The 21635-nt window shown below is 37.3% G+C and overlaps 1 protein-coding gene across 1 annotated transcript in view; it reads right to left on the bottom strand.

The window, feature by feature from the left end:
* The window catches only part of LOC140160862 (serine/threonine-protein kinase DCLK1-like), a 99047-nt gene extending 77717 nt beyond the window's left edge, over nt 1-21330 (bottom strand). Inside the window, 5 exon segments of the mRNA XM_072184185.1 lie at nt 20566-20777; nt 20780-21064; nt 21067-21124; nt 21126-21259; nt 21262-21330. Of these exon segments, the coding sequence (XP_072040286.1) occupies nt 20566-20777; nt 20780-21064; nt 21067-21124; nt 21126-21259; nt 21262-21283 (711 nt within the window). The 5' untranslated portion in view covers nt 21284-21330.
* Nucleotides 21331-21635: the final 305 nt, after the last annotated feature.

Here is a 21635-nt window from a genome sequence, read left to right as displayed (position 1 = left end):
ACATATCCTCTCTTATCAATCCAATGCCTTTCAAAACATTCCACAAACAAATTGCACAACAATTGTCCATGTCCTGGCCAGAATACACAGACAAGGTTGTGCACCATTGAAATTAGACAAATTCAAAACGTTCCATAAAGCTCTTCACCAAATCCTAAAGGATCTTATTCCGATAAACCCCTTTGATTTGTGTTACCGTGTTCGCATTCTGCGCGAGTGCTGCATCGCGTACCTACGCACTGCGCAAGTGTCTCCTAATGAATAAATTTGTATTGCCTGCGCGAGATGTCTTTTGCATCAAGACCCACGCACTCGCGCAAGTGTCACCTAGTGAAATCTACTGTTATCAATAGGCCATAATTTTGATTTTTAACAACAAGACACCTGAGACATTCCCTACCGGATACATCAAGACAAAGTCAATCTAACAAACATAAAAGACATAGGCTCTGGACTTCAAGTCTCCAGAAACCATGGAAACAGACAGCTTATTCTTCTGCCTCCAACAACAGGCACAGCTTGCTGATGGGCCTCCGTAGGGTGGATGACTTGGTTCGACATCAACCTGTCGACTCGACCATTCTTGTCTGGCAGAGTTGTGACGATCTTTCCCATCAACCAGGAATTCCTAGGAGCTGACTCATCTACTATGAGAACAACGTCTCCTGTCTTCAGATTCCTCTGTGGCTGCAGCCAGCGCTGTCTACGCTGAAGTTCAGGTAAATATTCCTTCAGCCATCTTTGCCAAAACAGATCGGCCAAGTATTGGATCTGACGCCAACGTCTACGGGCGTAGATGTCCTTCTCGACAAAGCACCCTGGTGGCATGTCCGCCTCGGTCTCAGCAACAAGAGGTCCCGGGCGCGATGACATCCAAGTCATCCGGATCATCCGACACTCTTGTGAGTGGCCTGCTGTTCAATGTCGATTCTATCTCACATATGAAGGTATGAAGTTGCTCATCCGACCTGCATGTCTTCAGGTGTTGTTCATTGAGGATGGCACACATTAACTTCCTTACAGTACGAATTTGCCTTTCCCATACTCCACCGTGGTGGGAGGCTGCTGGTGGATTGTATCGCCATTCAAATGTGTGGGATGTTGAGAAGTTCTGTATTTGGTCTTGGTCTAGTTCTTGCAGAGCGCTGTAACTCATTGTCCGCGACCGACCAAGTTGGTTCCGTTGTCAGAGTGAATTACTTTGACTGGTCCACGCCTTGCTATAAATCGCCTAATCCCATCAATACAGGAACTAGTGTCCAGGGTGTGAGCGACTTCAATGTGGACTGCTCTGCTATTCATGCACGTGAACAGCATACCGTATCTCTTCCTAGTTACTCTGCCCTGCTTTATATGGAAGGGACCGAAGTAATCTAATCCAGTGACTGTAAAGGCTGGATCATCACTCTTTACTCGGGAGGCGGGAAGATCAGCCATCTTCTGTTTGCTAACTGGCATTCTGTGTTTTCTGCAGATTATGCACTTCCCTAAGACTGACTTCACCTTAGCTCGAGCCTTCACAATCCAGTATTTCTGTCGTAATACGGCGAGAACGTGGTTACTACCCTGGTGATGAATCTCTCCATGAATATGACGGACTATGAGAGTCGCTATGTGATGATCTTTCGAATGATAAGTTGATGCTTCGTGATTCTGCGGTATCTTGGCGCTTTTTCAGTCTACCGCCTACTCTTACCATCCCATCCATCACCTGTGGGTCCAAATTGGTAAGCTTTGAGTCTACTTGCAGAGATTTCTGTGCATGTTTTATGATTGCACACTCTGCCTCTTCCAACTCCTGCACAGTAAGTGCGTCTGTGAAGTTGTGACTCTGTCTCTGTTTGATTCTAAGAATCTTCTTAAGTCTCAGCCACCAGGCCGCTGCTCTTCTGAGCCTTGTCCAGCTGGAGTAGTGCTCTATCAGCTGGTCTATAGCATTATCTTGACTCTGGTCTTCAGCTGTAACAGCGTGGACTTCCACGCCTGTGGACTCTGGAGATTCTTCTGATACTGCCGGTTCTACACCCGGCCACTCTTCCTCTGGTTCTAACAAGAACGCCGCCCCTGTATCCAGTCTGGTCTTTCTACCAGCTGCTTGACTGGCAGGCCTCTATCACTCATACGCTTGTTGAACTCAGGGGTCACATAAGACTGGAACTGGGTCTCCATGGTTTCCAGGCTACCTTCTGTTACACTGCAGAAGTAGGTTTGAACTTGCTGGCTGGATCTTCCTGGAAGACCGGACACTGCCCATCCCAGGGGTGTGAGTATAGCGTATGGCTCACCAATTTCTCCTGTGGCTAATTCCAGCGGCATGCTGGCTGCCGGAGTGTTGCTTCCAATCATCATTGTTACCTCTGGAATACATGGGTACTCGCTGGTATTACTGGTAACTGTATATCGCAAAGGTGTGCCCATCTTCTCAGATCTTCTTGAGTCGGGCGCCCTTTGCGGAGACTGGAATCTTGTCTTCGATATACACCTGTGGTAACGGGATGAAATTCTTCTGATTTAAATCACCCACTAGCAACTTATCCAACACCACCTTTGAGTTCACGGTTTTCTTCGAAGTCAAAGTTCCTATTAGCAGTTTTCTTTTTTGAGTCCTCAGGTTCATTCGCTGTTGTAGTAGTGAAGAGGCGAAAACCGCATCACAACCGTTGTCCAAGAAAGCATATGTGGCTATGAAACTATCGCTAAGTTCATGCTTCACCAATACTGGTATTATGGTCATTAATGGTGAGGTATCACTACTTGTAGCTGCTGAAGCTAGAGTCTTGGTGCAACCAGTCACTACATTACTGCCACGAGCAGTTGCCGAGTCTTCTTGAGACTTGTTTTGTTTAGGTGATTGAGATTCTTGCTCTCGTTTGTCTCTGTGCATCGCAGTTGGATGTGTTTTCTGACATTTACTGCACTTCAACAGATCCTTACACTGCTTCTTAGGATGTCCTGCTTCCAAACAACCAAAGCACAATTTTTGTCAAAACAGAAGGCTGATTTCTCCTTAGGTTGCAACTTGGAGAATTTTCTGCATTCCATGATCTTGTGCTTGGTGCCATCTCCACAGTAGGTGCATGACTTGTTTGAAGCTTTCTTCTCTGTTACCTCTTGAGCAGTTGTAGTGAAGGCTTTCTTCTTGTTGCTACTGAAGGATTCTGAGTTCCCTATTCTACCAAACACTGGATTCGCAATTATTCTCGCCTGTCTGTCGACAAACTGAACAAGATCGCTGAACTTTACTGTATTTCCTTGTTCTTCTTCAATAGCATACACTTTATTTCTCCATAGATTCCTGTGTCGGTATGGCAGTTTCGCAACAAGAATCTTCAGGGTGTTAGAATGATCTAACTCACTTAAGGCATCCACTGTCTGCATCATGTTCTTACACTCCGTAAGAAATAGCTTAAAAGGCATTTAAGCTTTTATCTTCATCTTTAACTTCTTGCCAGGATTTGGCCTTCTTCAGCATTGCTTGTGCAATTTTATGGCCACTTCCAAACTTCTTGGCTAAAGTTTCTTTAGCTTTCTCGAAGCCTTCCTTTGGATCCTCGTAATGAAGATAGCTCTCTACATATTTCTTGGCATCTCCATCTGTATGCTGACATAAGAACTCCAGTCTTTCTTTCTCATCATCTGTCTTGTCCTCGACACCAAATGCGAAGGCTCTCATAAATGATGTATACTTTAACGGATCTCCATCGAAAGTCTGGATCTTCGCCTCTGGCAATAAAGCTCGCGAACTGCTGTTTTATCAGCAATCTGGTTAATTCACTAAGCTGTTCAGCTTGGTCTGCAGAATGATCTGCCTGTCTTTGCTGTTGAGGCTCTGTTGGTACACTAGTTGTTGGAACATGTGGGGGGCCAACAGGCTGTGTGGGTACACTAGCTATTGGAACATGTGGGGGTCCAACAGGCTGTGTGGGTACACTATATGGTGGGCCAAAATATGGCTGTTGCTGTGGTCTATAGTCCATGTAATATGGCATAAACTGATCATACTGATCTGCAGGTGCTGGTCCCTGCATGTGTCTATATGGTTTCATAGGAGGTGCATCATCATGCACATGTCTTGGTCGGAATGTATATTCCTCTGGATAACTATTGTAATCAAGCCGTGGCGGTTCACATCACGCTCAGATCTGTGGTCTTGAACTTTGGCTGTCTAACTTTCGCCTGACTACTGGGTCTATATTTCTAGGTTTCAACGAAGCAGGAAGTATATTTGGTAGCACTGGTACTTCCAAGTTCACCTGTACTTTCTGGTCTGACTCCTGATGATGAGGTACTATATTCCTATCATCACACTGCTTTATATTAGAAGCCAATTCAACATGTACAGTTTCTCCCTGTGGTTCAGGAGATATGTCTTGACCAGCTGCCATAGACCTGTTCACATGTACATCTGATGTAGGCCTTTGCATTCTGACATCAGATTTTTGCACAACTGGTTCCTGAATTTCAACCTTTCCAGGACTATCATTTTGATTATCAAGCCAACTTTGTACGCTTTTTTTCGGCTGTCTATTGTAGATGGTAGAGGCGAACCTTCCTGACTACCTTCAGATGTACTGAGATTTTCATAAATTTCTAATTTGGTTTTTCTAATTCCAATTCTGCATCTATCTCTAAAGACTCCTTTTGCTGTTGCAATTCAAGCTCTTTTTTTCTCAATTCTTTTTTTTTTTTGCACTATTGTTTTTTTCTCATTAATTTTGCTTTATTCAGAGCAGCCTTGGCAATAGCACTGCTAATACTACTCTTTGATCTTCTGCTAACTTTGCTTTTAGCAATACTAGCATTTTCAATCTGTTCAATATCACCTGGATATTTTGCAGCCATATTGAGTCTATTTTACAATAAACTGGCTTGTTTACTATCTCACTAAATCTGAGATGGTCCCTGAATTAAATTCAGAAACTTATTTCAACTTTTGTCAAGGGCAAGGATGAAATCCAGTCATAACAAAGATTAGACTTATCTAAGTCCAAACCCATGCAAGTTAGACCTAGCCTATTTAGGTCCACTATCAGCATGAACGCAAGTCTTGATCAAGTCTAGCGCCCAACGTGGTTTGTAAACATGTGCGCTGGACTTTTCTCAGCGCTGAGACAAGCACAGATTTATACAATATTCCACACACTGTGTGTACGTGTGCATAGCAATGCAATACATAATGTACGTACATGCACAATAAACTTTTGTGAACTTCGTATTCTTTATCGAAGTTCCTCTTATGTATGAGATAACGATCAAATACACCTTTTCTACTAATGTAGGGTCTAATTTCTGACTCGTTCTTGAGTCTATCGCTGTTCTTTAGCGAACCCTTTTTGTTCTATTCTTGACATCACAAATTTGGTCTGACATGACTCGAATGACCATTTTCCCAATACACGCAAGATTTGCATATAATATAACAGCTAGGAAACACAATAGTACTTATCCGTTCTTGTTGGATCTCAGACTACAAGTGATTTATTTCCTGGCACAACATAATATCCATCCACTTATGCAATAATACGTAATCTTTACGTAATCTTTACGGTAGAAAAGGTAAATCTACTCCGAGATGGTCAAACAATTCTGTGACTTTTATCTTATGATTTTAATAGTGCATCTCCAGCTGGTAATCCAAAATAGAGGGCGCCAGTCAGGTAAATTTCCAAGACAGAAGGTGGTGGCTACACTTACCATGCTTACTGTACCCTAGGATAAATGTGATATTTATTCATTTATCGTAGTTATTTTTGCTTCTTTAGGCTAATAATTTTTAACTACCCTTACGAATTCAAGTAAAAAAAGATTTGATATCCTTATAAACACTAGAATGCTTACAACCTATGTATATATGAGTGGTCCCCCTGAGCTCAAGGCAGCATGTGAACTCTTCAAATAATAGCAGATGGTTGATAATTTGTTAACACAAGCAATATTGAATCACCACTCAATACTATGACTACAAATTAAGAATATTAGCATTAAATGCAATCAAACCCATTAAGTGACAATAAATATTTGAGTACAAATATTGGCAAGTGTAGTCTTTGAGAGTTTAAGGAAATAACACTTTGATTCTGAGCTGATTTCTTAAAAGTGGTAAAAGTGGGCAACTAAGTACAAAGAAAAATCAAAATAAATCTGAATCAAATTCCCAAATTATCAGAATCATAAAAACCAATTCTGAGAAGCTTATCAGCAATTCCAACCATCATTGAAAGTAATGCCGTATTAGATTTGATCTCTGTATTTTCGTTCCAATTTCTGAAGTTTGCATTTCTTCAATCATTCATGAGATCAATGCAATTGACACTGCCACCAATCCATTAACATCCGACATGCCAATAACTGCCAACAAGCTCCCTGGCTTGCTACTGACATTATCTGGTGCATGTAATGTGTGATACCTCATAGTGCATGGTGATGCCTACAAGCAGGTAGAGTTTCCATTCAAAGGGAAAAGAGAGCAGATTTTTATGGCTTATAGGAAGGTGTCAGAATATGTTATTGCATATGCGGTGGGTTCTAGATATGTATGGTGACAATTAAGACTATCGCTTTAGGTACATCCCAACAGCCTGCATATTGTATGTTAAAGCAGCTGTACTGGGATCAAGGTGATTATCATAATATGGGGTACCGGGAGCTTCTTAAAATCTCACAATTTCTACATAATATGTTGGAAAGCTGTAAACACATTTGCTTGTGTCTTGAATTTGGGACTGTGATTGTATGAAATTTTGTGCCAAGTATAACTACTTAGGATTAGTGTTTTTTAATTGGTAAAACAGGTTAAAATTTTAATAACAAAGATAGTGCTGTATTTTTCTGGAATCAAAAGTACTAATTTGTGATGCAACATTAAACTATTGAACCTAATAGTACACTTAATTTATATCAGAGTGTTATAATACTTAAGTAGCACTTAGTATTGAGCCTTAAACCAATTACTTCAAGAATTATTAGCAAGCTTTAAAAATCACTTAAACCACCTGATATGCATACGATATCCCCTTAGTGAATTGATGTACCCAGATTTCAATCATGATAAGGATCTTGTCAATTTTTAATTCCCCCATTCATCTTGTACTATACGACAATGTACACAGGCTTGGTCTGAATGGAGGTCAATGACACTGATGCTGTAATGTGATGTACAAATTAACTAAGCAATCTCCAAATGAGACATTTGCATCTCTAGGCAACTGTCAAGTCAGTGACTAAGTTGTGTTGCTAAATTGGTACGGTACTAGATTTCTTTCTATTGGTAAAAGTGCTATTTCATACTGTATGCTTTTAATCGGCAAATAAGCTTAATGAAAAACAATTTAGAAATATAACAGTTCATCCCCGGGGTTCATCCATGTCCTGGAAATCAAAGACTCAGAAGTTGTTCTGCATCTTCACTAGATAGCATTACAGCCAGCGCTCGAAATAAGGCGCGTCCTTGCGTCAAATACCCGTGAAAGTAGCGCGGCCCCACAAATTTCCGACGGTACGGGTCCGCGTGACCCGTAAAAATTAAACCAAGCAGAGAGCACAAAATCCTAGTTTTGTTGTTCCACTGAAAATTCCGATTCACATAATACGTACAGCTCCCTGAGTAGACTTTCATTTTAGTTTTCAACCCGGATCGCCGTAGCTAATTCTCATTCTTGAAATTAAAGGCAAGGGTCCGGGTCGGACCCTTGAAAATTGGTGAGGACCCTTGAAATTTCAAAGGCAAGGGTCCGGAGGACCCTTGGATTTTTGTTCTTATTTCGAGGCCTGATTACAGCTATATTCAGTGCCACATTTCTAGCTATCCTCAGCAGATAGCAATTTAGCTATCTCCAGTAGGTAGAATTCCAGCTTTCTTCAGTAGATAACAATTTAGCTATCTCCAGTAGATAGCACTCCAGCTATATTCAGTGCCATAATTTCCAGCAATCTTCAGTAGATAGCATTTTACCTATATGTGGTATTTCCATTTATCTTCAGTAGATAGTAATTTAGCTATCTGCAGTAGATATCATTTCAGCTATCTTCATTAGATAGCATTTTAGCTATATGTAGTAGATAGAATTCCAGCTATTTTCAGTGGATAACAATTACGGTAAGTCGTCTCCAATAAATTTTACTTTTAATAATTTTTGATATCTTCCATTTATAAACTGAAACTATGTAACTGAAACTATGTAACTGAAACTACATGCTGTTGGTAGTATTAACATCCTGTGATTTTAGCTTTATGATAACATCTGTCATTTCCCTCACAGAATTTCCAATAAATTACAAAGCAAATAGAAATATGTCTAATATTGCATGCTTGTAACAATTGAAAGAAACAAAAAAGAATACAACTAATCAAAATTCAATATTGACCTTTTCTTAAATAGTTAATATTATCAGATATAATATTTTTAAGCTTTAAAACTAGAAACCCACATGTAAGCATTAACATTTCATGGACAGTCCCATTTTCAGATCAAAGCATATTTTATTCAAGACAAAGTCACTTGAACTCACACATCAAATATTAAATGTTTAATTTATTCTTGAATTACCTATAAATCATATATCTGCATTAACAAGTATTTGACAAGTGTTGCACTGCAAGACAAATCATACTTTAATTGTATCCAATAAAGAAAGACAAAATACTGTCTACTAAAGATAAAACAGTCAGTGTTGTCTACTGAAGATAACAAAATGCTCTCTATTGAATACAACAAAATGTTATCTACTGGAGATAGCAAATGCTGTCTACTGAAGATAGCAAAATGGCTTCCCCTGAAGAGAGCAAAATGCTTGCTAATGAAGATGGCAAGCTGCTTTCTACTAAATAAATCAGAATGTGCTGTAGATTTGTGATATCTACTGTAGATTCAGAAAGACAATGAAAAAAAAGTTTGAAATTGTATCTTTAGCAATTCAAAGTAATGCATTGTGACTCTATATCATATCGATCCACAACATACTCCTCTTACTGGTATGGGATTACTAAAAATTCAATGTGCTATTTTATGTTGAATGCTCTAGATTGAACAAATAGGATTTGATAGATTATGTATATGTATGAGTCACTATGCTGACTCACAAGTGTAGGCCTATTATGCATAACAACTTATCACCCTTGTCTGATGACCCATATTAATTAATTAATTACATGATTCATAATTAATGACAAATATACCATGTGTCATTGTTGATACTATTTTTGGCCAATGATTTGCCTGGTTGTTTACCTACCTTAACCCTCTCCTCACGGGTGTTGACAGTACATGTAGATGAGAAGTTCCAGTTTTTTTTTTAAATTTCAGAATAGTATGTTTTCAAGACCATATTTGGAAACCGCATGAAAATTGAATAAAAATTAGTACAAAGTATTGGTTCAGTGGTTCTTGAATTAGCTCTTGATATTTTGAGAAAATATCTCAAAACTTTTAAAGTTAAATGCTATGGCTATCAGAGAGATGTGTATAGGTAATACTGAAACCTAAACCTCCACCTGAATTGTGTGTTATAGAAAACTGCTGTCTGCTGTAGACTAACAAAATGCTATTCAACAAAGTGATATCCACTGAAGATACTTATAGAATTTTGCTATCTACTGGAGATAGCAAAATGCATCTAGGGACTACTGGAGGTAACAAAATGCTATTTACTAAAAAATAGTAAAATGATATCCACCAAAGAAATCTACACCTAGATGTCCTATATAGATGTCAAAGTCCATGTCAAAATCCATGCACAAATAGTTTAGTACCTCAGCTATCTTCAGTAGATAGCAAATTTGAAATTTAAATATTTTTGAGGAAAAATATATTTTTTAGATAATATTAATGTTTTTCCCAATTCATTGTAATGTCACCAGTAATATGTATGAGTCAAATTCATAACAATGAAATCTATATGCAGGAGAAAATATCCCAAGTCAATACACTCCTGTTTGCTTGGTTGACTTACAAACTGTTAAAATCTGTTTTCCAATTGACTGGACTCCCACTATATAGGCTATAATAAATAAACAATGTGCAGTGTAAACGGACACCACTGGTCAGACGCTTCCAATAAACCTTGCAAGATGCCTGACTTCACAACCTAATGAAAACCACTTGCCTGTACATAAATAATATAGCTAGTATGATGAAGATGACACAATGCCTGAGCCAAATAGTCACCAAGGAAGATGAGGATGCCTTATGAGTCACATGATACTCTCACTGTCAATGACAAGTTCAATAACCTCCTTTCAATGTAACAGCTCTAAGTTTAACCTCATGTGGTGGAGGATGAGGTTTTGTACCCAAAATATGCAAAGGTCATTCTATGAGTGCATAAATATATTGGGGTTTAAGAACTGTGTATTTAGATGAGCATGTTGTGGTCATACATGTAGGTACCGGTAATGCATCTGTATATGGCTTAAAGATTTTGATAAATTGGAACTGCTTAAATCTCATATCCCTGCTTAAATCCACTGTCTTCAAAATATAACATGTTTCATAAATAGGTCATGAGAGATTTGATTCTGAACTGAAACCCATCAAAATCTGGTAATGTTTAATATTTAGCCTACAAATTGAAAATTATATGAAACTTTAAGTTCAGTGACCTTTTCATAAAATCAAAATAGCAGAGAGCTGCAAAATAACCACAAAATCAATAATTCACATCGATTTTCCTGTCTCACAGATCTTGCTGTATTTATCCAATCTTACAACCATAACATGCTCAGTGATGTAGAGGAAGAAGCCATGTTTTGGGTTTTATGCGATAGCGAAAATGTATCCAAATTGATATCGATCAAAATGTCAAGATCCAACAATGTCTTCTCTAAAGGATACACATAATGTTGCACCACTCATTAGCATTTCATAACATTTTAAAATAATATCAATTTTGAAAACAGAAAGCCATGTCTCATGGGAAACCAGTTTGATGCAAGATATACATGCAGCCAGTCATGCACCGTTGCTCTTTGATGAACCCTGGTGACAGAACCTGTTGTGTCATATTTATATTGTAAATATTGGGCATTTGCCCTGTCATCAAGTTATTAGGTAATTTGTGTTATGACCAGGCTTTTGAGTTGACTCAAATTTAACAGAATTGAGAAGGGTGGTGTGGCTTTGACTGAATCTGGAATTAAAGCAGTTCTCTAAATGGACATTCTCTGGATGGGAATGTCCCAAACTTGCAGTTTGGTTTGGGCAATGATGAGTGCTTCAGAAAATTGGCCCCATTTTTTATTGCAAGGACCATGCTCCCACTCACAAACTTGACCCAATTTTACTGAACCCTGTTGTAAACTCTAAGGTCCGTATGCACAAAAGAGTTAGACAGGGTCTAAAGTTAGACCTGGTCTAAGTGGAATTTAGTACCAGGAGAAAGGACATTTTCCTTTACATTTGCTTAAGTTATTTTGTATTATTTTTGAACGTTGCATTAAAGGAGTATTTCGTGATCCTAGCATCCTCTTTTTATGACATTTTTCAGTATAGATATCCACGAAAAAAGCTTATTCCCAAAATTTCAGTTGATTCCGATTTTGCGTTTGCGAGTTACGCATGATTATGTGCATTAGACTGCTCCATAGACAATGTGTGGTAATTTCGTTCTGGTGCACCAGAACGAAATTCAAATGTCACGATATCTTTGCTAAACGAATTAATCTGCAAGATATTTTTTGGACATAAATATTATGTAACCAGAGGTTTCCAGTGATATAAAAATCTCAACTTTTTTTGAGAAAAGTGGGGGGATGATGCTGTGGATCACGAAATGCACTTTTAAAATAGAATGTGCTAGCTATACTCTAGGAAGGAAATAAGAGTAAAGGACCATTCCTGATGGAACTTAATTCTAATTAGACCAGGTCTAACTTTAGACCCTGTCTAACTCTTTTGTGCATACGGACCTATGATATTATGAACTGTTTTTAGATTGCTATGCCTTTATTTGCCAGGGTCTTAATTGCTTGTTAATAGCATTGAAAATGGTAAAACATATTCTATTCAACAGGTTATGACATCTAAAATGATAGTCCGAAATCCAGGCCAAAAATAGTTCTACATTATCATATGCGAGTATAGAACATTCATACACTCTTTGATAGCAAGTACCAATCAGAGCAAGCGTTAGAAAAATCCAAAACATGCATTGATTGTGTGTATCGTGCAATCCGCGTACTATGCGCAGTGTTTCGCATGTGTTCGCGTCGCGTAGGATTGAATCATTTTTCGGGCAGGTTGATGTATTTACATTTGTTGCTATTTTCCAACATTTTTAGTGATAATTTGTTATAAAAATAGAAAAATCATGTGTTTGTTTTTCTTCTCGAGTATGAAATAGATGAACGCATATTACTTGTTGCTCGAGGCTCGGGGCTCGTGCATTAGACGCATCAACATCCGCGCGCATGCATTATTTTGTCTAATTTCTCTCCCAACAAGTAATATGCGTTCATTTTAACCTATGTGTCATACATTTCAAATGAATATTACATGAACTAATGTAGAATGGTTAAATTTTTATGAAATTAAATTTATTGAATTGAATAATGCAAAACAACGTTAACAAATATCAAATCAGGATGTTGAATGCAATGAATAATGAATGATTAGCCATATCATTAGAACTTGAATTGTATACCCTCTGTGAAAGATTGAACTTGAATCTTCCTCAGAGGGTGTGTTGCAAATAGAGTTGGTTAATGTGCTAATTCCATTTGAAATTCATACTCCCCTCCCCATGTGGAAGAAATTTCCTAAATCTTCCACAGGGGGAGTGTGGACTTCAAATAGATTACCCCAATTATAGATGCTCACAGAATTTAAGACTCTTTATAAATATATCTAGGCAAAAAAACAAACCAATTTTACAAAACTCAAAAACAAATGTAAAACAAATTAAATTAGACTTATAATAATTCATATTCTGTTTAACCATTGCAAGCGTATTCTTTTTAGCAAAACTAATTTTATGAAGACGAAATTTATAACTTGTGACCCAAATAATGATAATAGAATTGAATGAGAGTTTTGTGTAACTTAGAAAGGGTGCATTACGATTTATACTACATATTAATTTCTAAATAAAACATGACTGCATTTTTAAAATGCAATTTCTTCAGTCTATGTATTTACTCAATTTCCATGACAGTCATGAAATTATATATTGTCAAATGCAATTTCTTCAGTCTATGTATTTACTCAATTTCCATGACAGTCATGAAATTATATATTGTCAAATTGTGTTTAAAAATCCCAAGTATACCATAATACCAAATTTATTCATCTGTGTTACAGTATAATTAAAAAACATTCTATACAGATATCAAACAAAATCTATAATATTATTTACAAATCACAAACAAACAAAATCACTAAGTTGTAAATAATAATCACACAACTTCATATGCATCTGAAGCGTTTTTTCTTCTTCTTTGCCCGAGGTGGGATCATGCTTATTATCAAAAATACTGCTTATATCTATGGGTGCATAATTCATCAGGCTTCCATCCTTCCATACCAACTAAAACATCTCAGATTTCCTGATCACTACCATATATGGTAACTAAAATTGTCATTTCTACAGGAACCCTGCATCAATTTGGGCACCCAAACCCTAAAGCATGCAATTAGAATAACAATGTGGGTCTCTATTCACTGTGTTTGACAGCAATTTCCACACGTTTACCCTCAGTCATGGCAAGCTATCCATGCTAAGCCTTTGTTTGCACTCTAAAGCAGTATGCAGACTCCGAGTATTAGACGTACAATATTGTATGTAACATATCTATGTTATTTAATCTAATGCCATTCTATTTCCAGTAATGTTTAAGTTCTAACTAATGTTTGATGACGTAAAATCGATAATATGTTACGTATAATATCTGGTAGAAATATATTATCGATTTTACGTCAAAAACATTTGTTAGAACTTAAACATTACTGGAAATAGAATGGCAATAGATTAAATAACGTAGATATGTTACATACAATATTGTACATCTAATTAAAAGTCTGCATACTGCTTAAGACCTTGGGGTTATTGCAGGAAAATTTTAATATTACAGGCATTATTTTTTTCTGTGTGTGAATTTCACTAGGTTTTTAGTTTGTGAAAGTAAATTTATTGTAACAAAAAGTGGGGAGATGATTAAATTTGTGAACAAAATCTGGCTGTTTTATATATTTATAAAAACAAGCTTTTCCAAATACAAAATCAAACTTGCTACATATCATAATGCACAAATAATTATTCACTTTTAACAGCAAAAATTGATAACTTAACTTGATCACCACAAGAGAGTATGACTGCATTTCATTTCTTTCTTTTTTCAATACAAATAATAATTTCTGATTTTCAAATTGTACAAGTTTCCTGATGACGTTTAATTAACAGCCCGATAAACAGCCTCATCCCCTATATTCTTTTTAAAACTGAGATTTTGTATCACCAGAAAGCTCATATTATTCTCATTTAAACCTCCATTAAATTTACGCCCATGATACATTTGTTATAATGGTAGGCCTCAAGACTCCACGTAAGCAAAACAGACCATACTTCAGGATGCTGCTGTCACAAGTGAAAATGTCAAAGACTATGGTTTCATCTGGAACTTCCTAAAATTATAAACCTGAACTTGAATATTGACAAAAATCAAAATTGTTATCCACTGCATTTTAAAAAGACCTAAAACATCATTGTCTACACTTTCACCTTACCCAAGAACTTACAAATAGGAAAAATAATCACAATTTTCATTACGAGAAATACTCAAAAAAGTACAAAAGAACATATGGTTCTTGATGATTAAATTCTGAAATTGGGAGAAATAATTCCAGAAAGTGATGTAAATCAATGTCTATGTGTGGCAAGTGGCAAGACTTCAGAATAACTGCTACCACCTCAAGAGTAAGGGTTACACTATGTACTAGGGTAAAGTGACCAGGCAAATGCTGGTCATGTATTTAGTCACAGATCCTGAAAGTGTTAAAAGGGGTTACAAAGAGATATATGTAATTATACTGTTTGAAATATTTTGAACACTGAGTACAAAAGTGTACAGTTTTTGGGCAAAACCTTACTTAGGAAGCAAAAGTTTGCGAATTTGTTTCTTATTTTAAGGGAATTACAAAATTAGTCATGCATGTGTACATATACTATCACTCAGCATACAGGAGACAGTATTCTAAAAAGATGTGCAAATATAAAACAGAAACAAGATATAACTGTAAACCTGACAGCAACATAGGGTAGACACTGTACTTGATTTTATTGACAAATTGAAGCACCCATGGGGCTTGGCATAATCAATGACCATTCTATTTTCTCAGTAGTTGGCCCATTAGGCCGGGCCATGAGGAACAACTACAACTAAAACTGTATTCATTGTTGCCAAATCTTGCTTTATTAGCCCAACTGGGTGACCTTTGAAGCTTTCACTGCAACTTTTGGCAGATTTACATAGTGATTAGGGAAAAATGGGTGACTATTTGACAGTGACTACCCTGTTTATTGGTTGCTTCCTGTATCATAGAAACCTAAGATTATATTAGTGTCAGATAGAACCCAATGGTTAGAAAAGAAAAATTGGGTGACTTTTCAGTGATTTGACCAGACCATGGGGCGCATTTTAAATAAAACGCTCTAAAGAGGCTTAGGAAAACAGTACAGAAACACTTTAATGTGCAAATTTTCCTGCTCGCTGTACTTGCAACATATATCTATACCATTTAAGGTTTGCAAATTGGGATCCTAACAATTTGGCATGTGTAGGGGGGGCAAAGATGTTTTGGCAGGCCGAGAGGGAGGGCAAGTGATTTTAGGCAGGCCGAGAGGGGGGAAAGAGGCCATTCGAAAATTTTACCCCGGAGCTCATAATTATTGCACAGCCCCTAAAAGAACTACAAAATGCTTCCAAGAATCAACCAATAAGCCTTCTCCTAAAGATTACAATTTCATGAATATGTATTTCCATTTGTCATATTCTTGGATGGCAAAATTAAGCTATTGAAAATCAACACTAACGGTATGCATACGTACATATTTGTATGTACATGTAGACTAATCATTTTAGGGAACAACCCAAAAGATCGATGAAGTCCTATAAATGAAAGTCCTTTCGTTAGAAGGCTAACCCCATTCCCCTCCCTCTAACGTAAGTGACAATATCGAAAATTCCAACCCGCATTCATTGGATACAGGGGCCGTCGCTATGGGGTTGTGGAAGGGGTGCAACAATGCTAGGATATTGATCATGTTTATGGAAGAAATAAATATTGTATTTTATTTTAAAATATTTTTCTTCATACCTTTTTTTGCACAAAAATAATTAGGACTTGCAGGATTTTCAAATAAAAAAGAATCAAAGTGTGCTTTAAAAATGAACTTACATGAAGTTGCAGGTTGCGAGTACTGCACTCTATATTGATTTGAAATGTACAATTGTACATTGTAACATGTCAATATCGTACTTCTTCGGAAAATACTAAAATTTGAAAATGATATATTAAATCCTTAAAAAAAGATCAACTTTGACCGATGTTTTAAATTCGACCCCTCCCTCCCTAACGAAAGGACTTTTGTTTATAGGGCTTCATCAAACTTTTGGGTTGTTCCCTTATTGCTATGTTAACAGGATATCAAAAACATACATTCAATGTGGGCGTAGCCGTATGTGAATCAGGAAAGGAAACCTGACATTTTTAAACTTAAGAAATAGTCTAAAGTTCATGATCTCACAAAGCTGCAGTATACTAGCAGCAAGAATCTCAAAAGGATGCACAACATTTGAAATGAAACATTCCTCCTGTATTATTTTGGGTATAAATGTTCAATAAGGCCCAAAAAAAATAATTGTTTGTTTGTCCTCCACAGCTTTGAAAGAGGATGTGCGGGCGGGCGGATTTTTTTTTTTTATTTATTTATTTTTTTTCGGATTTGGCGCATTCCTGGACCTAGCTAGAGCTAAATGCTACAATCATTCATGGTGACTTAAAAAACCAACATTTTGTTTCTTTAATATGCAGTTCAAGTTATAATTAGTGTTCATGTCATAGTCTTTTAATGATTTCAAATCCAATGTATTTTGAAGTCACTAAAAATAATAGCCTATGACATGAACACAAGTTTCAACTTTGCATATTGAAGACACAAAATGTTTTTGGGGGGCTTTTTTAATTTTCAACCATGGAAGATCTTAGTATTTAGCTCTAGCTAGGTCCAGAGATACTCCAAATCTGAAAAAAAATTGAATTTTACTATTTTTATTTAAAAAAATTAAAAAATTGAAGTAACTAAAATAACATGTATATATCGTCTGGCCAGACCTTTTCAAAAATCAGTGAGGGAGGTCCTTATCATTTGTTATTGTGTTATTTTACCATTCATTTCTGTGTAAAATTGTAATTGCAAAGTGTTTGTCAACACATCATAAAATTTGGGACGCCCCCTGATATTTTTGTTATTTCCCCAAAGCCCTACCCCTAGCTTGAAAAAAGTGTTTGCAATGTGTTTATAAATGATAACCAAGAACTTCTTTAAAAACATGTCTTTTCATCACAACAATTTTAGAAATAAAGTAACCGTCGTTTTATCTTTTCAGTTTCTGTTTCCGTATCCGTAATAGTTTTTGTAAGTCATTGTTATTCTGAAGTGGTAGTCTCCCAGGTATGACCAATCTTTTATTCTAGCCTTTTGTTAGTTACTGAAAATTTGAAGCTCGTGAATTTCAGTTTTCGTTTTGGTAAGTTATATTGATTTTTTACATAAAACCTTGAGATGTGCGGTTGGGTGCCAATCTAGACAAAAGAAGAGTCTAAATTTTACGGTCCTAAATTCGCGGTAAATTGTACGGCTTCAAGTGACTTGTGTTTGGTGTATATGTACTTACGCCTAGGCGTAAGTGCCTCGTAAAAAAAGTCTTGAATTGAAATATATACTAACCATGTTGCCAAGTTATAAGCAAAAGTCTTTCACATTGGCGATGAAACGCGCGTCTAAAATATCCCAATGAGGCGCGTACAAGTGGTGATTTGGTAATCATGTTTTATATTGAAATGCAATACAAAAGAATTTGCATTGGAGCAAAGATAATGCATTCTATTCATGGCAAGCTAATCTGATAATTGGTTGGGCCTATATGCAAGACTCGGGTTTATTTTAAATGTTTATTTTTGCAGAGCTTATTTTCAGTCATGGATCATACTGATAAATTTCATGAGGGGAGGGAGGGAGGGAGGAGATACTTAAGTTGAGACTGAACAAGCGAGAGTGGGAGGGGTGAGGAAGAAAGAGAGGAGAGGGAGAGGCGGAAATACTAGAAAGAGAAGAACTCGAGAGGAGAGAGTAGGGACCGGGGGACGAAGGAAGTGGGGAGACTGAACATCGGGGGGGTGGGGGGGGCAGGAGGAAGCAAAATAGGGAGATAGACATTGATACGAGGGAAGGGCGACACGGTGGCCCTGCACAAGTGCATTGGGGTGCGATATGCTCATAAGCGGGCCTTTTGTGATTTTAGGGCTTATTTGCAACGTTTTTACAGAAAAAAGTGGACTTTGTCATTCGGATTGGCATGCATTTTGTCAAATCAATGTAGATCAATTTACCAAGAGGCGCTAGGCCATTAAAACACTGGTGTTAACATAATTTTTTCTCTCCCGATTTTATTGACATAAGCAATCACCTCTATTGAAATAAGCTGATTGGTACTTCAGAGTTAACAATGAAATCAGATTACAGTAACTTACTGAATCCCTTGCGTTTTCGTATCTGAACAAAAGACTTACGGAAACTGAAAAGATAAAAAGACCCCAAGGAAGCAAATTGGAAAAATTACAAAAATATTTGAAAATCTCCAAAAATCGGTGAGGGCAGGGACAATTTATATATTTTACTTTGCCTAATTATGACAACAATACAAAACATTACTGAACATTTTCCTCAGGACTGTTGTTGATAAATAAATGAAGAGATTTCATACTTCTAGTCCAATAAAACAGTACTCACTGTGGACGTTTCAGGAAGCAAGACAACATCATGAACAGGGACGAGGGGCAATACAATCTTTCTTACGCATTTGACGACCTTTTTGGAAAACCAACTGGCAACAGCGTTGCTAAGCAACCTGTATCATCAGCGGTAAACAGAAGATCATCACAACAACATCAGTGTTGAAAAAGAAGTCTGCAAGACTTCGAAACGTCCACAGTGAGTACTATTTTATTGGACTAGAAGTATGAAATCTCTTCATTTAAATACAAAACATGTTTGCTTAACCTTGCCCAAACAACCCTAATTTTGAAAATCTGAAAATAAGTTTTCCTGATGTACAACAGAATACAATTTTTTATTGAGAATTATGACATACATTTGTGTACTGAACGTTTCCTGAGAAACTCTGCAAAAAGCTTCTTTTTATTATGCTAGTGAAAGGAGTGTTTTGTGATTCTAGCATCCTCTTTTTATAGTATGTTTGAGTAGCCATGAAAAAAATTCATTCCCAAAATTTGAGTTGATTCTGATATTTTTGCCACTCTAATGAATCTGCAAGGCATTTTTTGCCCACCCAAACATTATGTAGGTAGAGGTTTCCACTGGTATAAATCTCAATCTTTTTTGAGAAAAGTGGTGGATGAGGCTATAGCCTATACACATTACCTGATTTGACTGTGATCTTTCAAAGGGGGGGTTATCAGGTGAAGGAGAATCTACATCTCATACCGTACCAACTTTGCAAGATTTATTCTGCCCCCAGCCCAAGATATTAGGATTAGGGTGAGGGTTTAGAACAGGGTTAGGTTAGGGGTATTAGGTGAGGGTTAAGATATTATGGCTATAGGCTTAGGATTATAGATAGGGGCTGTTACCACTCTTCTGAAGTTGCTTCCAAAATAAATTGTACAAGTCATAATTTAGCCATTTTCTGTTGATATGATTAAATGAGATGCCTGAATCCACAAGAAATGTAAACTCTCACCCAGAGCCAGGACTAGGTTTGCTAAATACTCTCAGCCCGCAGTTTATAGGTAAATATTAAACAATATGAAGATGGTACCAGGTAAATGTGGTGTTTTAATTAAGATAGGTATGTGTCATGAAATCTGAACCTTGTTTAAACCTATGTTGAGTTGAGTTTGTACTGCTTGTGAATAGATAGATAACATGCTTTATTTGCCTGGTTTGTTTGCATTGCCTTTCCATCTTGACACCGGTTTCTTTGTTGCTAGCAATAATATCTATACATCGGCCATAAAACCATGGTATGAAACTTTGTGATCATGGTGCAGACACGATGCATATGATAGTGTATTTGCATTCAATGTTGTCAAACTATCTGGGTTTAGCAGGCCTGGGAAATGCTAATTTTTTAGGAAATGTTAAGTTTCCAGAAAATACTAATTTTATAGAAAACATACCCAAAAAAATACACCAAATTTCTGTTCAAAATTCTGGTAAATTTGTTAATTTTTACAAATTTTGCTAAATCAAAATAGAGAATCTGCACTTACAAATTAAGAAATAAAGTAAAGAAGTTCAAAATTAGTGAAGCGTGAAAAATGAGTCTTCTCTTACCTGTCTGCCATCTAATGTATATAACCTCCTGACTGCACCGGAGTCTAACTTAATTGCATCAGTAATATCCGTCAGCACCTGGTCAAACGAGTGCGCTGTTTTCTTGTTGAGTAGAATGCGCACAGCCTTACGAGGTTTAGCTCCACTTTTGATAACAGTTACCAATCTAGGCTTAATATAGTCTCTATTCTCCTCCATCATGCCATCAGCAAAATCCCGGTCCTTGATCGGGTGGCGCTCCCTCTCCCATCTTTCCCTCGTTTGACAGAACCGCATTTCCAGGCAGGATCTGAATTTTGTGTGTAGTTGATTCTTTTGAATACTTCTATGGAGGCACAGACATAGCTCTCTCCCGCTTCTAATTGGTCTAAACCTGTAATTTTACGTGCACCATCTATTGACAAGATCTGACGCACGCCCTGTGGAAGATGCGATTTATCCGTAAGAGTTCTAGTCAGATCTGCAAGGAGAGCTTCAAGCGTCGCGAAATCGTTCTGCAGACACTGCGAGCGATTCCATTGAAGAAACGATCACCATTTCGATAAAATCGTACTCTTTTGTGCTCCTCTGCTCTATGTACGCCTCTGTAACGATGTGCGGATGAGAATGCCATGAGCACTATGAGCAGGGCTTGGGATGCCATTGCGTAAATATCTCCGACGGTCTTCTGGCGGGAGGAAATGTTCCAGTTCGCCAATGATAAAGCCAGGTCGGACATGTCAAAGGCTGTTTTCTAGCCTTTCTTTGGTATCACTATAATTAACTAGTAGTTGGTGTCTGTAAAGTGTAAGAAGTGAAAAAGAAAGAAAAAAACTTTTGTATTTAGTCAGTCAGCATGACATTTGTCGCATTGGTTGTTTTTGCCTGGATTTGGTTCTCCATCTCACACCCTCTGACATGAAGGGGACACTTACTGTTGCACTCATGCATGGGAGAATCACAAAACATGCCATAAAACAAAAGAGCTAACTGTTACCTTACATGTATAGTGCTTGATGACTGTAAAAACAGTGGTGTAGTGTGAATCATCCTACCGACCATGATTGGGGAGCACCAGGCCTCACTGGGGG

The sequence above is a fragment of the Amphiura filiformis genome, chromosome 9, assembly GCF_039555335.1.
Source record: "Amphiura filiformis chromosome 9, Afil_fr2py, whole genome shotgun sequence".
Lineage (NCBI taxonomy): Eukaryota > Metazoa > Echinodermata > Ophiuroidea > Amphilepidida > Amphiuridae > Amphiura > Amphiura filiformis.
This window is presented reverse-complemented; position numbering and strand designations above follow the sequence as displayed.